Raw genomic sequence first — 19045 nt, forward strand, 5'->3', positions numbered from 1 at the left:
AACCGTTGTAAGAAATTACAACCAATGTTTGAAGGTCCATACAGAATTGAAAATCAGAATGGACTAAATAGTTATGTGTTGATAGATGCAGAGAATAGACTAAGAGGCATTTTTCATATTAATGACATTTTTAAATATTATGAAGAGAATGAATAATGTTTTCTATACTTTTAACACTACTAATAACAACACTAACAGCTTACTGATAGATCCATTTCATAGATAGATGGTAGATTTCTTTGTTATGAATCAATTTGACATCATACTTGATGATTTTGTACATATGGAAATTATTTGTGCCCTAAAAATCATAATTTGGGGTTAGATACTAAATAGATTCTATAAATGTTTTGCTAAAAATAATACAAAAAGTGAAAAACTTACCAATTTATATTGATGAAAGTTATTTTCAATGGAAATAATTCCTAGATTTTGTCTATAAATAAACATACAAACTTCCATTTGACATGACAGTTTGACGTAGACATGGAAACATAGGCGTACTTAATAGAACAATTTTTAAATAAAAAAATAATGAATTAGTTAATTTATTATATTTACTAAGGTATGTGGATAAGAAAATTAATATTTAAAAAAATAATAAGTAAATTATTTATTTTAAAATTAATTTTGGGGTATTGAAATGATATTGGACGTAGGAGGAGGAAATATAGTGTTTAAAAAATTAATTTATAAGTTATATACTAGATAATATTAGATATTAAAAGTATTTGGTTATTTTAATAAGTTATATACTAGAGAATGTTATAAACATTATTTATATGAGGGTATTTTTAAGAAATTAGCCTATAATAAGTGTAAAAAGTTTTTTTTATATAATTATAATATATTTAAGTGAGCCATGTGTATAGGCAACCAGATATACCTACTTTGAATAAGTGTCATAAGTTAGAGAAATTAATAATTACGAATATAAGTGGGGTTATAATAATATGTTATTAAAAATGTGTAGTTTATTAAATTAGAGTGTTTAAGTTACTGATTTAAGTTTATATTCTGATCTGAAAAGCCTAAATGTCGATAAAATTCTCGATAGAATAGTGAAGAATTCTCTAGAATACAGAATTTAACCTTTGTTTACGGTATAACGTTCTTCTATATACTTTTTCGAGAAGAATCATATAGAAAAATTCGAATATGATTTCTTGCCAGATGATTCTGGAACATGGACAAAGATTTAAATACCCGGTGATTTGGATTCAGAGTTCAGTTACAGTTACTATGAGGCAGTCAGATGGCCAGTAAGTTAGTAAGAAAGTTAGTTAGAAGACAGACACATTTAGTTAGTGAAGTCAATTGTTCAGTAAGTTCAAGATAGTCAGTCAGAAGGTCCAGATGTTCAATATAATAAGTTTCATGAAGATTAATAAACAGTATAAAGACAATATTATTGAAGATTAAAAATTATGTTATGTAAAAATGGTAATTGGATAATGGAAGAAAGTATCAATTGAAAATTAAAATTATATAATATTTGGTGATTGGAGATTGGTGTATTAAAAAGAAGAATAAATATAAATACAGTTAAGCAGAAAAATATTTTAAATTGGTGGAAGCTGATAATTGAAAAAAGTAATTTCACAAAAACAAGGATAACCGAGGCTGAGAACGAAGACATTGAATGGTGATTAAAATCTTTATTTTGGAGAACATTTTATTTAAGCATTCAGTGAAAGAAAGGTACAAAATTTTGTTAATATAATTTAGTTAATGTCATAATTATTTCAATTTTAAAGATAGTTTATTTAAATTTTACATTATCTATATAATTTAATTAGTTTCATAAGAATTTCAATTTAAAGATAGTTTATTTTAAATTTTGCATTGGTTATGTTAGATATATATGTGTGTTTCATAATAGATATAATAAAGATAATTTCAAAAAGTGCTTACAAACTAATTCTTTGAGAACCGCGATAAAAACCCTATATATATATATTATTAAAAACACTCATTGCTCATCATTCACAAATAATACATCATCACAATATATATATATATATATATATATATATATATATATATATATATATTATTGTCATAACTTTACAGCTGATGGGTTAGGTCCAAAGAATAACGGAATAAAACAACATAATATGATATGAAAATAATGTAATAAAATAAACTGATTAAAATACCTCCAAAAAATGATTAGCATACAATGTTTATCAAACAAAATTTGTTCTACGTACGTGAACCTTCAATAATGCATGGATAATATAATACAACTTCAATCTAAGATACAGCTTATTATTCTACATAAACAAATCAAATAATATTCAGTGTCTTTCCTAATGCAATTTTGATATAACGATTGTACCAAGAAAAATTTGTATGAATTGTCCAATTCTCTCTACAGCTCCGTGTCCCCTCTCAGAACAAATTTGATCTCCTTCAACTATCGACAACTTATTCACACGTTACTAATATGATATAATATTTTTTAACCCAAAATTCTCAAACTTAATATATTATGAATGTTTCTCCCGTTGAAACGCTTCCTCTGCCTTGAGTTGTCCAATTCCTTGTTCTATGCAAAATGAACTATCAGTTCTCAGCAGCCTCCTATGTAATTGGCAATATTAAACAAGATATTGCAATTTAGTATCTTCAATGCTCTCCTTCGAATGCACGTACCTTTCCAATGATGCCAGCCTCTTTTCCTTTCGCCAAACTTAATCTCTCGTTCCGAAATAAACAGCGATACGTAGAATACAAGTAGGAAAAGTTTACTTACAAATTTGTACCAGATCAGCTACCGTCGGACACAATTACTTCACCAACTCACAACTTATTCTTTATCACTTACTACCCTTGGATACCACCTCGAAAACCAACCATTCACTTTAAGAAACTGGAACTAACCGACTCTCTCATCTCCTCTATCCATCCATTCAACTTCTCATTATACACACCCATCACCACTTTCCAAATTCTCGGCCAATCAGAAATTTGCATACCACTCCCACATAAAATCAGAAATACCTACAAACTTTCCTAATTCATATTATTTCTACAAGGACACTTAATTTCTACTGGGTATTTACATATTCCGAACAATCATTTATTTATTAACTATTTTATTGTCCTTTTCATGGCGCAAATCCGGCTTATGGAACACTTTATGGCTTATGGGGAAAAACCATCGTTAACTTCTATTCATTGTTATATTTATACAAAAGATTATTTATGACTAAGATTAACTTTGGTTAATTCCAGGCAGCTTGGAATATTTATTTTCTATAATCTCTGAAATATTGATTTCATCGTACATTTAATATTTTTACCCTTCAATTTTGAATACCACAACAATATATATATATATATATATATATATATATATATATATATATATATATATATATATATATATATATATATATATATATATATATATATATATATATATATATATATATATATATATATATATATATATTCTTTTGGAAAGGGCTTTCGTGACTAGGTGAATATTAATATATATATGAGTTTTGTAGTCAAATACTGGACTTTAAGTAAAATACTTTATGGTTTGTTAAGCTTTCGAGTTTATTTAACTTTTTCTCAAAACATTCTAAAAATAAAAACAAAAAACTACATTAGACAATGAAGTTGTTGTATCTTCAACAGACTTACCCTTGTGAGGATTGTACTATAAAATTAGCAGAATTACTTAATATTTGACATTTTATTAATTTGCTTTTTTTTCTTTCATTCAAAACTTATTACTATGGTTTTCATGTCTCTTCTATTTTTTATATTCATTTTAGGTTAGTTTGACAGAGTAAGTATCTATGTTTATGCAAACCTTCATCGCACATTTTAACATAATATGTAAAAATGTTTCATTTGCACTTGCAACAGAGTTTATTTTACTAAGTAATTAAGAAGGGAAAAACTAATGACAAATAAAAAAAACAAATTTTATCTTATTTGAACTTGGAATAATCCCTTTTATCTGTGTAACTGTTATAAGAAGTTTTATATAGTTGTTGTTTTCTTTAAAAGAAGATTACTGTATATAGCACTAAGATTTTCAATGTCTTCTCTTTTGTTTATTTGTTTCTAGAAATTTGTTTCTTAAAACTACACAAAATACCATTGCTAATTCACATCATTTGCACAGTATATTGCTTAAATAGAATTCGTTTAGTTCTTTTAAGCATTAATAATATTATTATAATTAAACTTTGCCATTTGTTTAAATAGGTATGACATGACAATGGCAATTGATATCAACATTTTGCCACACTTGTTTATCTTAGAAAAGATGCCATTCAAGATTCATCTTGTTGATAAAAATTATATTTTTACTTTTAGCAAACTTATATCATCATGGTAACTAGAATAATAAAACAATTGTAACGAATTAGCTAGAAATAAAAGATATTTACACTTTACCTAAAAACAAAAACATGTATTGGATATACTAAACTAGGAAACTAATTAATTATCACTATCTTATTAACTATCAACTATAATTAATTAATCATGATTAACACTTTTCGCTTTTAATTGTTTTGTATTAACATTTTTCAGCAAGACAACGCGCGTCCCCATATTGCTCTCCAAACTATGGACTTTCTCCAAGAAGCTGGCGTTAATGTTTTGCCCTGGCCGCCCTGTGCTCCGGATTTAAATCCTATTAAACATAAATGGGATATGATGGGAAGGAGACTGTTCACTTTGCACCATTCTCCACAGACTCTGGCACAACCAGGGTTGAGAATCTTTATGGACTGGGGAAAAACTTTTTTAAAATGACTATTATTAATAAACTTCAACAATGACTAATATTAATTTAATAATAAAATTAAATAAACTTGAACAAGATAAGATCAATGGTATTGCCTGGGATTCCTTGACACTGTCATCTATTATGAACCACCTGTGTAGGTCCGGGGTTCTCCGACTTACAAGAAACAAATAAAATTATCAAGACTTCTTAGGAGTCATGAGGCATTGTCATTTGTCTGTAATTCTATATAATAACTGTCATATTGTCAATAATGTCTAAAACAATTACTATGCCTGTCAGTGTCACCTGACATTATTACTTTACAACGCTTCTTAGTTGTTTCGAGCTTGTGTCATATGTCATATATTCCGTGTATAATATTAATATACGCCATATGACAGAAGCTCGAAACAAACAAGAAGCGTTGAAAACTCATATGGCTGGATATAATATCGGTAACCTACATGGCAGGCAACACACAGCGCAACACGGGTTACATACATGTAGGAGAAGATTTGTTAAAAACTGAAATATATAAATCTGGGGAATTCCATTCAAAATCTGGCAACTTTTAAAATACAATTTGGGGAAATAATTTTTTTTTTTTGGCCTGGCAACGCTGGGCACAGTTCATACATGAAGTTAAAGTTGCTTGGAACAAGGTGCCACAAGCAGACATCGATCATCTCATTTTGTCAATGCCTAGACGTATACAGGAGTGTATTTAGCTAAGGGGTCGCCAAACACATTATTAATTTTTTTTTGATTACTTAATTACTTTTTCAAAAAAAATTCTTGACAACGTTATCTTTTCTTCTTGATGTACATCTATCATGTTGTCAAAAAATTAAGTTCAAGAAATTATTCCTTCTGGGTGTAACACTTCTAATGTCACTAAGTATATATATATATATATATATATATATATATATATATATATATATATGTTGTTTTTTTGAGAAGCCACCAATATGGCCAATATTTTATTTCGATAAGAGGTAATTTCTTTGGGCAAAGATCGATTGATCTGTTAGAAAATTTTATATATTTTATTTTATATAGCAGTTTGTTATTCCTTTTGGTCCTCTTACTTGCACATAAAATAACAGATATACTGAGTGACAAGAATATGAAATTTATATTTGAAAGTAGACACTATTTGGAAATAAACACAGATGCTTGTAATTTGTATTTATCCGAAAATAATTCTGAAAATTTTTAACATCTATAAATCTTACTAAAATAATCTGTAGTACATTTACGTGAAGGAACCATTTTTCTCGTATCAGCAACAAATCTACCATTTAAATAATTTTAAGGAGCTTATTATTAGGTGGGGAGACGAATAGTATACATTTTATTCCATTATGGGAAGAAGAATTAGAAAGTATAAACGAAATGTATTGGACAAGCAATAAAAGCAAAAAAAAAACCAAAAACAAAAAGATATTTTAAAACAAGAAGAAATTTTGGAAACAACAATTATGGAGACAGAAAATCAGTATAGAAAGTCAGGAGAAATCAGGAATAGAAAATTTTTTACTACTTATGCAATTGCAATCACAAGCAACGGAACAAAATCAACAAGAAACCAAACAAACCATGACATAAAAGAAAAACAACAAGAAACAAAACTAGCAATGAAAAAAATCAACCTGAAAAAAACAAGCGATAGAAGAGAACAACAGGAAAACTGAGAAGCGTATAGAAAAGTATTAAAATAAAATAAAAGGATTTTTGGATATTATGAAGAAAGAAACGGTAGAAGTTAAAAGGAAAGTTAATGATTTTCTACTTCTTCCTTTTTGTATGTAGGCTTTAAAGCCTGTTGCTCCTTTAATATTAGCCTCCCAAATTGTTTAAATTATCGCACTATCTTTTTTTTTTGGTCTGCCAATACTTGTTCGTAAATTTGGTGACTTATCTTGTGTTATTCGTACTATCCTTTCCTCTACCATTCTTCTAATGTGTTCGTTCCACTCCTGTTTTCGTTTATGTCTTCTATATTGCATGTTTTTCTTATGTTTTAGCTTCTCTTCCTATCCAACAGACTTTTCTCTGATATTCGTCGGAGTATTTTTATCTCTATTGTTTCTAGTAGTTGTCTCGTGTTGGATGTGTCAGATCTCGTCTCCGCCGTGTATGTTTTTATACGTCTAAATGCTGCTTTATAGATTCTTGTTTTTGTGTCTTGTCTTAGGTGTTTGTTCTTCCAGATTGTGTTATTTACTTGCTTTTAAGCATTGTTGTCGTACTTCTTCTTCAACATATCCGTAACTAGTTATATCTATTCCCAGATATTTAAACCTTGCTTCCTGGTTTATTATTTTCCCATCAATTTCGATTTTACATCGTATTGGGTATTTAGATGTTGTCATGCTTTTGGTTTTTTCTACTGATATTATCATATTGTATTTTTTGGCTATTGTATTGAAGATGTGTGTTAATCTTTGGAGCTCGTCGTCTGTCTCGGCGATTAATGCGGGTCGTATATGCATAACATAATATTTTAATTTCTTTGTTCCCCATTCTGTTACCACGACCTTTACGTACTGCTTATATTATTTCGTCCATTATTATATTAAAGAAAAGTGGGCTTAACGAGTCACCCTGTCTGACTCCGTTTGTACTGGTATACATTGTGTTAGTTTTCCATTTATCTTTTCCTGTATTCGATTATGGAAATAGATTTTTTTGATGGTTTATATAATATTGATTGGTATGTTTCTATTATACAGTAGGTGTAAAATGTCTTCGACTAGAATGCAATCGAAAGCCTTTTTCAGGTCTATAAAACATAGACATGCTGGTTTATTGTACTCGATGGTCTTTTCTGTGATTTGTCAGTACAAATACGGCGACTACGCAGGATCCACCAAATCCTTGTTGTCCATTTGATAAAGTTGTTAGTTTATTGATTTTGTTGGTTAGGTTTCCTGGTGACTTTCTATTTTTAAGTGAATTTATGACTATCTCTACTTCCTCAAAACTGATTTCTATTTCGTGTAAGTCAGGTACGTTATTATGTTGATTATTATTTTCCTTTTCTTTAAACAGTTTGCTGGTAAGTTTCACTGGAGTACATCAAATTCTTATTTTTACCCTAATTTTATACAGATGCCTGCTTATTTCATTTTTTAAATATTTTTTGAAACATATATATATATATATATATATATATATATATATATGTATATATACATGTATATATAGATACAAATATATATATATATATATATATATACATGTATATATAGATACAAATATATATATATATATATATATATATATATATATATATATATATATATATATATAGAGGGTGAGTCACCACTAACGAGACGGAAGATTACAGCAAAACGGTAAAAGATTTTGAAATTTTTTTATATGTATAGTAAGTAGGTTGATAAAGAGTACATTTTAAAATTATTCTGAAATATACAGGGTGTCACAATAACGCGCGGCGTTTAAAAGTTATATTTTTTCTTATGGAACACCCTGTATTTTATTGGATTTTCTAATTGTGTGCAAAAAATAAGGTACAGTTTTATAAGACTTCTCTATACCTATGTACAGAGTGTTCTGAGTTATGTGAATTTTCTTAAAATATAAAACTTTAAACGAGGACTCATTCTTAATTTATTTAGGCAATTCTAATAAAATCACTCATACATCTAAATAGCTGGATATTGATCGAATGTATTTCATGATTAATTATTAAACATTTATTTAGGGTATTCAAAATTTGTAGTTTCATTATTGGATTATTCAATGTGTAATATAAAGCTTACTTTAAATGGAACATTCTGTATATTAATGAATTATTAAATTTAAAAAATTTTTCCCTTTCGAATGATATACGGATGTCCTATAACTAGGACTGATAGTTTTGCCGTAATTTAAAATTTTGTTAAACGGAAATCGATTTCAAATATTTATAATTTTTACTTTCGATTTTTAAACCCATCATATTGACATATTGTTATAAACGAAACCTGTGTAGTCGTAAATACATTTTTTGTAAATAAATTAAAATTTTTATGTCTTTGGATTTGTATTCGTTGGGAATTAGTATTAAAATATGATGAACAGAAATTAAAAAAAATTTGTTGAAAATCTGATGTTTTTTAGATATTGCAGAGGTTACAGTTTTCAAAAATGACGTAGATATTAACGTTATGTTTAATTTTTTGTATTATTTTAAGTATTACCCAGTATATATGGTAATATACTGGGCCGATAAATAAATGTTTATTTTTTGTGTCATAATAATGAAAATTATGTCTATTTACTAGACCATTATTATGAAAAATCGATTCGTATGTAAATAAATAAAGTGGTTGGTCTTAAGTATTCTACATACACTAGTTTGACTAATTTCTAATTCACCCGAAATTTTTCTTGTAGTAATATTTGGGTTTTCCGTAACAGAAAGCAGAACATTAAGTTTGTTAACGTTGTCACCAATAAATGGTTTATTTTTATTTACCTTTTGGTATGCAACATTACCAGTAGCACGGAATCTATTAAGTAATCTCTCAAAAACTTTCTTTTGCGGGTGTCTTCTATCAGGATACTTTTGAGCATAAACTTTAGAAGCTAAGAGACAATTTTCCAAACATCCTCCAATGCAAAGTACCATGTCGTCTCTTTCATGGATAGCATGGATTTCATTTTTAGGAACAATGAAAGTTAAATATTACACACGAATGTTTATATTTTGACAATTACCAGACCGTAATGTCAGAAAATGACAATGTCATACAATGACATTAACTAACTATATCTATTGTTTTAAAATGAATATGTATAATGATGAAGAGTTTAAATAATTGTAAATTACGCAAAAACTATGAGACTTAAGTATAGGACATCTTCATACCATTCAAAAGAAGAAATTTTTTTTAGTATTACGATTAATTAATATCCATGGTGTTCCATTTAAAATAAGCCTCATATTAGATATTGAATAATCCAAAATTTAAACTAAGTTGTTAACACCCTGTATATAAATGTTTAAAAATCAATAATGGAATAAATTTAACCATTACCCAACTATTTTGCTGTAAGAGAAAATTTGTTATAATTGCATAAATAAGTCGAGAATGTGTCTTCTAAAAAAAAATTTTTTGCTTATAATGTAGTAAGTTGTGGTTTATTTTGTATTATTTATGTTCATTTTGTATTATTTGTTTTAGTAAAATTCTTCTGATTCGTTATGTATCAGCAAGTAAAAGTATAAAGTATACACATTTGTTTACAACTACATTGGTTTTATTTATAACAAATATGTCAAAATGATGGGTTCAAAAATCGAGAGTAACAACTATAAATATTTTGAAATCGAACAGAAAATTGTAAATTACGCAAAATCTATTACTCCTAGTTATAGGACATCCATATACCATTCGAAAGTGGAAATTTTTTTTAATATAATAATACATATATTCAGGGTATTCCATTTAAAATAAGCCTTATATTATACAGTGAATAATCCAATAATAAAACTGCAAATTTTGAACACAAACAAATAAATATATTTTACAGTTTTATTTTTATTTAAATATTAAACTTATTTTAACACTTAAAATAATACAAAAAATTAAACATAACGTTAATATCTACGTCATTTTTGAAAACTGTAACCTCTGCGCAGTTGCCTTTCACTTGATGAATCGTAGAAAATCTAAAAAACATCAGATTTTCAACAATTTTTTTTTATTTTCTCTTCATCATATTTTAATACTAATTATTCTATTCCCAACGAATACAAATCCAAAGACATAAAAATTTTAATTTGCTTACAAAAAATGTATTTACAACTACACTGGTTTAAGTTTATAACAATATGTCAATATGACGGGCCTAAAAATCGAAAGTAACAATTATAAATATTTAAAATCGATTTCCGTTTAACAAAATTTTAAATTACGGCAAAACTATCAGTCCTAGTTATAGGACACCCGTATATCATTCGAAAGAGAAATTTTTTTTTAATTTAATAATTCATTAATATACAGGGTGTTCCATTTAAAATAAACCTTATATTACACATTGAATAATCCAATAATGAAACAACAAATTTTAAACACCCTGTAAATAAATGTTTAATAATTAATCATGAAATATATTCGACCAATATCCAGCTATTTAGATTTATGAGTAATTTTATTAGAATTGCTTAAATACGAATTAAATTAAGAATGAGTCCTCGTTTAAAGTTTTACATTTTAAGAAAATTCGACATAACTCAGAACAGTCTGTACATACGTATAGGGAAGTCTTATGAAACTATACCTTATTTTTTGCAGATAATTAGAAAATCCAATAAAATACAGGGTATTCCATAAGAAAAAATATAACTTTGAAACGCCGCGCTTTATTCTGACACCCTGCATATTCTGACACCCTGCATATTTCAGAATAATTTTATTATCATTATAATCAACCTACATACTATACATTTAAAATTTTTTCAAAATCTTTTACCGTTTCGCTGTAATCTTCCGTCTCGTTAGTGGTGACTCACCCTGTATATATATATATATATGGATATACATATATATATATATATATATATATATATATATATATATATATATATAAAAGAACAAACACAACTATTTGGGTACTCAAGTAGTTCTCAAAGTACTCAAGTTCGCAAATCATGGTGTTAAGAAAATGGAATAAACAACTTTTTGACTCCTACAAAAATAATAGCGAAAACTATTCAAAAATTGTTTGCTTTTAAAAAACGTTTTTACACAAAAACAGAAAAATAATTAAGTAAAATTATGTTATAAAATTATCACAGGAAATGTAGTCATATTATAAAAATTCTAGGTTATACATATACTTAATCAGAAATAAAACAATTGGTTGTGAATTCATATTTACTAACTTAAAACGTCAGAACTTTGGATGTTGGTCTTAAAATAGTAACATATGTAAAGGTAATAGTATACCTGATAGGCGCTGGGTTTTCTGAAAAAGAACAGGCAAAAAGACTTATTTTATGAAGTAGAATAGATATTATATATCACATATATATTGAAACTTATATTATTGACGATAAATTGCATTCATTAATAGATTTTTAGTTATCTATAGTTAACAATAATAAGGATAAGTTGCTCAAATTGTTATTAATGGTTTCTTTCTCTTGAAAAATGAACGCTCGAGAAACAATCTTTTTAAATAATTACTCTCTGTGGATTAGATTTTTACATTCGGAAAATCGAAATAGTGTCCTGTTGTTCTAGCATGTGTGGCTAGAGAACATCTAGCAGAGTGTAACCTAATGTCACTAGTATAAGGAGTCAAACGGGTGGAAACTTTTTGGAAGGTGTGACCTATAAGAAGCTTCACAGCATAAACACCTAATTTCGTATAGGTACATCACTTTTGTCTGTTTGGTACTTAGTCTGGAGTATAAACTCCAGAACCATAGCCCCCATTCGCTTCCATAAACCAAGAATTATCCGAGAAGCCATAGAAATTAAAAAATGGCCAAAACTGTCTCAATAAAAGTGATGACGGCATACGGTTACCTTCGACTTGGAGACTTCTCATAAAGAAAATACCGTCTGCTCCGCACGTCAATCAAAATCCTACTGTCAGAAATGTTCGCGCCAACCCCCCTCCCCCCCGCCAATCACCACGCTGGCCTCCACGTCAACCCCCACCCAAGCCCAGTCACCATCGACGATATAAATGATCCGTCCTCTATTCCCAGCACAAGTAATGCATTGATGAATGACCAGTGTAGTAGTGTCTGGGGGCTCGGAAAACTGAGACCTCGGAAGCCCTGAAGAAGACATCGCAGAGGATGTTGAAAGCTAGGCGCAATGATAATCGACGCGGTTCAACCTGAAAGACTTGAATTTAATAACAATATCTGTAATAGTAATAATCTTAGCTCTAGGTTTAATTGTACTAACCGCGGAAACCTTTCGGAACATGGGCCTCTGCATGAACTCTCCATGGTCCAAAACCTAAGATGTAATCATCAGATATCAAATTTTGTAAATAATATGATATGACATATATAGTGTGGAAACCACTTATGGAATAAAATTGTTTGTGTCCTTATTATAGAAAATAATAAAAAAACTCAGGGACATGTTAACTTTTAAATTTAAATGTGCGCTTTTTAAACATAAATTTAAATGTACAGGGTGATCCACGCAAATCTGACATAATCCTTATTTTTAATGAAACACCCTGTACATTTTTATGTTTTTAAAAGATTCTTAACAACCTGATTTCAACGAACTATATCATGTAGGGTCTATAATGAATAATACAAGGTGAAAGTTTGAAATTAATAATGTATCACGTGTTATGGTATTATTTTAAATTAGCTAAATACAGACGATACACTTCTACTCTATGTGTTAGTATATAGGGGAAAATTTCTGTTTAGTATATATATATATATATATATATATATATATATATATATATATATATATATATATATATATATATATATATATATATATATATATATATATATATATATATATATATATAAGCGGGGATCCTACAGCTTCTGCCGCTTCCCGCATTTCGATCGCCATCTTTTTCTATCTCTCCAGGTGTCTTCATCAATGGCTCTGTCTTTCATGGTTTCCATAACACCTTGTATCCAAGACTTGGCTGGTCTTCCTCGTTTCCTTCTATTACTTGGATTGTATTCTATAGCTCTTTTTGGCCATCTGTTGTCGTCCATCCTCTGTACGTGTCCATACCATATTAACTGTCTAGTTTCTATTCTTTCAGAAGTTGTATGTACTCTATCTGTTTTTCTTCTAATTTCAGAATTAGGTATACGTTCTACTCTTGATATACGGCAAGCTCTTCTTAGGTAGTCCATTTTAACCGTGTCAACTTTTTTCTTTCCTTTTACTGTCATTTGCCAACATTCTGCTCCATATGTAAGAATGGGCTCTACAATTACTTTGTAGATAGTTATTTTAGTTCTCATAGTAGCTTTGTTGGACCAAAGTATCGAATTCAGAATTTGAACACTCTTCCTGCCTTGTTGCACTCTATAGTCTATATCTCGTTCCGTTGTTCCTTTACTGCAGATAATACTTCCCAAATATTTGTATTCGTAGCACCTTTTCATTTGTCTAATTTCCAAATCCGGGTCTTCGTCTTCACTGCCTATTCGCATATATTCTGTTTTAGATATATTCATACTCATCCCCCATTTTTCGTATTCATCTTTGAGCTTTCTAAGCATATAATCTGCATCTTCTTCACAGCTTGCAATTAGTACTTGATCATCTGCAAAGAACAGCGTTGTCAGATAATGGTTGTTAAGCTTCAACCCCATTCCCGCACATTTTTGTCTCCACTGGTGCAGTGCTTCTTGGATATATATTTTGAATAGGGTGGGGGAAAGACAACATCCTTGTCTCAAGCCTTTCGTTACTGTAAATACCCTTGAGAAAGTATTTCCTGTTTTTACAGTGCTTTGAGGACATTTATAGATGTTCAGTATTGCTTTTAGATATGTTTTACTAAGGTCCGTTTTCGTCAAGACACTAAATAAGAGTTTTAAAGGAACTGTATCATAAGCCTTCTCCAGATCTATAAATACCAGATGCGTAGGGAGGTTTCGAGCTGTTCGTTTTTCAATTACTTGTTGGAGGGTAAATGTGTTGTCCACGCACGATCTTCCTGCTCTGAAGCCGCTTTGTTCTTCAATTTCTTTATACTCCTCTTCTATTCTTCTTTTCAATATACGACCATATAACCTTCCCAGCGAGCTAGTTACGCTAATGCCTCTATAATTTCCGCATTCTTTTCTGTCTCCCTTTTTATAAATGGGGCTAATGTGGGCCAAATTCCAATCGTCTGGAATCGTTTGGCCTTCAATTAAGCATTTATTAAAAATATTCACTAAGCTTTCCAAAAGAGCGTTCGGTCCATGTTTCACCAACTCGATGGAAATGTCTCCAGGCCCGGGTGTTTTTCCATTTTTCATTTGTTTCAATTCTTTTTTCAGTTCTTCTTTGTTTATCTTATGCACCTCTGAATTTTCTGTCATTGAGATATAGTCAGGTCTTTCCATAAATTCGTGCCTACTTTCTGTTAATAGCGTTTCGTAATATTTTTCCCACTTTTTATTTTGAATCAGGTTTATATTTCCCTCATCTTTTCTTTCTTTTCTAATACTTTTTATGAATTTCCAAGCTTGTGTCACTTTGGTTCCTCCTAAGCATCGGTCCATCTCTTCGCATTTCTCTTCCCACATTTCGTTTTTTCTTTTAGTGACTTCCTTCTTTGCTTCCCTGTTGAGTCTGCTGTAAATTCTGCGGTCTTCTGAGTCTTTCGTGGATAGCCATGTTTGATAAGCTTTTTTTTTGTTAATTAATTTTCCTACTTCTTCGTTCCACCACTCAGGATTTTTTCTTTTGTCAGCTTCTTCGTACCCCAATGCCTCTTTGGCCGCCTGATGAATGCAATTTTTTATATCTTGATATTCTTTTTCGGCTGTTTCTCTTCGAGTTAAGTGAGTTAGTTTTGAGGCTAGTCTAAGTTTGTAGAGGAATTGTACTGATTCTTGTTTGAGGCTATCAATATTATATCTTGTCTTTGTGGAAGCTGCTATCTTCTCCTGTTCAATTTTGTTCTTGTTTACTTTCCTGTAGTGTATGGTTATTTCTGTTTAGTAACCGTGTTAAAATTTTTTGTCATGAATAGGTAAAAACTGTCTAGATAGTCTGCTAATTAAACTAAATTGGTAAATATTGCGGATTGTTGTCAATCAGTTGTTGGTGTGTTGAAATTTTACATTAAAATAATAAATTTCTAATTAAAAGCTAATTTCTTGCAAAAATAAAAATAAAATATTTAACTAAGACCCACCGAAATGAGATTTTAATGATGATCGGTTACGGGAAGAATTGTAGAAGTCAAGTTGAAGTAGCAAACTTATTTAATCAGAGGTATTCTCAGTTGTCTAATATTGCACAAGGCACTGTGTCTAAAATTTATGCACAATTCAGAGAACTTGGACATGTCCAAACCATTAAAAGGAAAACCGAACTTCATTGAAGATGAAGTGAAAGTGAATTTTTTGTGTCGCACAGAATCCAACGTCAAGTTCATGTCAAATTGCACGTCAAAATAATGTGAGTCACACAACTATCCTAAGATATCTCCATGAAAAACTTCATCCATATAAATTTTGTGCAGGAGCTAATAGAAGACGATCCAGATCGTAGAATGGATTTCTGCGAAAGAATGATGGATAAAATTAACACAAATGAAATAGATCTTGGCACAATTATTTTTTCTGATAAATCAAAAGGTAACGGAGAGGTAAACCGACAAAACTGTAGATATTGGACAGCGGAGAATCCTCATTGGATGCGTGAGACACACACTCAGTATCCTTAAAAGTTGGATGTTTGGGCAGGTATTATAGGAGATCATATATTGGTCCTATATTTGTAGATGGTAATTTGACAGCGTAAAAATATTTAAGCATGCTAAGAGACGATGTTCTTTCTTAGTTGGCTAACTTATATCCCAATCTAATAGATCCGATTCTACCGCATGAAACTGTCTGGTTTCAGCAGGACGGTGCAACACCTCATTATGCTTTAATGGTGAGAAATTACTTGAATGAAACCTTCTTCAATAAATGGATTGGACGAAATAGGCACTGTTGAGTGGCCAGCTAGGTCGCCAGATCTTACGCTTTTGGATGTTTTCTATGGGGTTATCTCAAGAACAAAGTATGTGCAACACAACCAACTAGCATTGAAGGCCTCAAAGAAAGGATAACTACAGGAATACAGAATATTTCACCTCAAACTTTAAACAAAGTTCGGGATGAGTTTTATAGGAGACTGTGTTATTGCCAACAACAAGGTGGAGAACATTTTGAGCATTTATTTTAATGTAATCCAATCAATTACCTCGGGTATTCTATGAATTGTCTTGAAGAAAATTATACTTAATTTAAAAATTTCACCTTGTATTATTCATAATAGACTCTACATGATATAGTTCGTTGAGATCAGGTTATTAAGGAGCTTTTAAAAACAAAAATATACAGGGTGTTTCATTTAAAATACAGATTATGGACTATGCCAGACTTGAGTGAATCACCCTGTACATTCAAATTTATGTTTAAAAAGCGCACATTTAAATTTAAAAGTTAAGGTATCTCAACATTTTTTATTATTTTCTAAAATAAGGACACAAACAATTTTATTCCATAAGTGGTTTCCACACTGTATGTCAAAATAATATGAATTTCTTTCAAGAATAAAGTACCTTTATATTAACAATATCGAAAATTATAAGTGAAAAAAGTTGTTTATAATTAAAAAATATGTTTAAATACGCAATTGCAACCTACTAATTGAAAAAAAAAGTTTGCAAATTTTTCTCAAATTAGTGATACCATTTTTATTTATTACAAATATTTTAACTCTTTTATTGTTAATGTTACGGAAAACAGTTATTCTTCATAAAAAGCTATGCTTGGTCTAAGACTTACGATAGAATTATCAAATAATACATTTTTTCAATATTATACGAGGTACTTTAAAAATCATGAATATTAAATATGAAAAAAATTTAATTAGAAGGATAAAAATAATATCAAATTTTCAATATTGTGAAAGGTACTTCACTCTTGATAAAAATTCACATTTTTTTACATACCTCCTATAATATTAAAAAATTTGATATCTGATGGTTTCATCTTAAGTTTTAGACCATACAAGGCATTTTATGAAGAATAAGTTTTTTCGTAAAATTAATAATAAAATATTTATCATATTTGTAATAAATAAAAATTATGTTGGGTATCACTAATTTGAGAACAATTATAAAAACTATACTAGAACAATAGAAGTAAATACAAACAGCAATACATAACAAAAGAGATATATACAAAGAAGCCATTTGTTTTTCTCTCAAAGATTCATAATAACGTAATGAGTATTAAAGTTAACCTCCCATCTAAATATTAAAATTAAATTACAAATCACTACTATCAAAAGTGGAGTGGTATGCTATAGAAGGAATACAGAGATGGAATGATTTCGAACACTAACCCCCTTACAGTTAATCTATCGAAAACTATGAGTAAACAGCATCCATTAAAACAACCCTTTATACAAACATACCTTATAACTGGGTTTCACTAAGTGTATGTCTAGAATAGCAATAATTATTTTTATGCCCTATAATTACAAGAATGTTTCATAAAACATTACCTAGTTCATAGAAAACCCTGGATTATAGATATTATGCTTATCTAGGTGTTTTTGTTTTATTACATTGCATTCTTTTATATTCACAATATTGTTAATATAATGTATACCCACACTAAATTATTGATACCGACATCTCCTATATTACTACATTAGAATTGTCAGAATGCTGAATATCTACACTATTCACAATAAATAAATTTTGATTTCATATTATTAGGTTTTTGTTACAATAATTTTTAAATAAAAAGCACTGCTCTGCGTTTGTTATTCAAAAAATTAATGAAAATTGTATTTTGATTTAAATGAAATGAATTAATTAAAAAAAAGATATGTTTCAAAACATTCAGTTTTTAATTAGTGTAATGCAATTTTAATTACTATACTGTAAGTCTATAGCATAAAGAATATTTCTTAAAATTTATTTTGACTCTTAATACTTTTACTCTTATAATTTTTTATACCTGTAAATATTGAGCAGCAACTATCAAAATCGGTGAATCTGGCGGAAGATTATATATAGCAGCAGTTATGGGACCACTTAGACAACACACACAAAAATCTGCAATGATAAGTCCCAAAAGCAAAGGACTTTTTGACCCCCGCCCCCAGTAGAGATTAACGGCCAAAGTCCCGTTTCCGATTACACCTATCAAAAATAAGCACCCATAAATCGTTACCAAACTATCCATTTTGCAATTTAATACTTTTCTGAAATAGTTTTAAATAATGGAGAATGAATATACAATTTTAGCAACACATGAAGCGTAATAATCGAAAGGAGAGCGACTAAAGCTCCGACGCCTAGTATTGCCCGGCAGAAACTAAACCGAATTTTGAACGAACCGGAGGCAGAGAGACTGCCACCCCCAGCTTCTTTTCATCCCTGACAAATGTTAGTCGCTCAGTAGCTCAGTGGTTTGGTCATGAAAATTCTGAGAAATATACTTTGTAACCTTCGTGAAAAACATTTATCAGTGGGTATCAAAGAATAATAATTATATAATATATAATTGTATAATGTGATATGTGATAATGA

General features: G+C 29.4%; 1 protein-coding gene across 2 annotated transcripts in view; it reads right to left on the reverse strand.

Moving 5' to 3' along the window:
* LOC140452414 (octopamine receptor beta-1R) overlaps positions 1-18816 on the reverse strand; it is a 78834-nt gene extending 60018 nt beyond the window's left edge. The window contains exon 1 of one of the 2 annotated variants that reach the window (XM_072546653.1): positions 18471-18816. In XM_072546653.1, coding sequence (XP_072402754.1) covers positions 18471-18698 — 228 coding nt within the window. In that variant the 5' untranslated portion in view covers positions 18699-18816. Of the gene's footprint in view, positions 1-12699; positions 12750-18470 lie in introns of those variants that run through there. The other variant, XM_072546654.1, reaches the window with a different exon arrangement.
* Between the last annotated feature and the right edge of the window lie 229 nt (positions 18817-19045).

This window comes from Diabrotica undecimpunctata, chromosome 10 (genome assembly GCF_040954645.1).
Source record: "Diabrotica undecimpunctata isolate CICGRU chromosome 10, icDiaUnde3, whole genome shotgun sequence".
NCBI classification, from domain to species: Eukaryota; Metazoa; Arthropoda; class Insecta; order Coleoptera; family Chrysomelidae; genus Diabrotica; species Diabrotica undecimpunctata.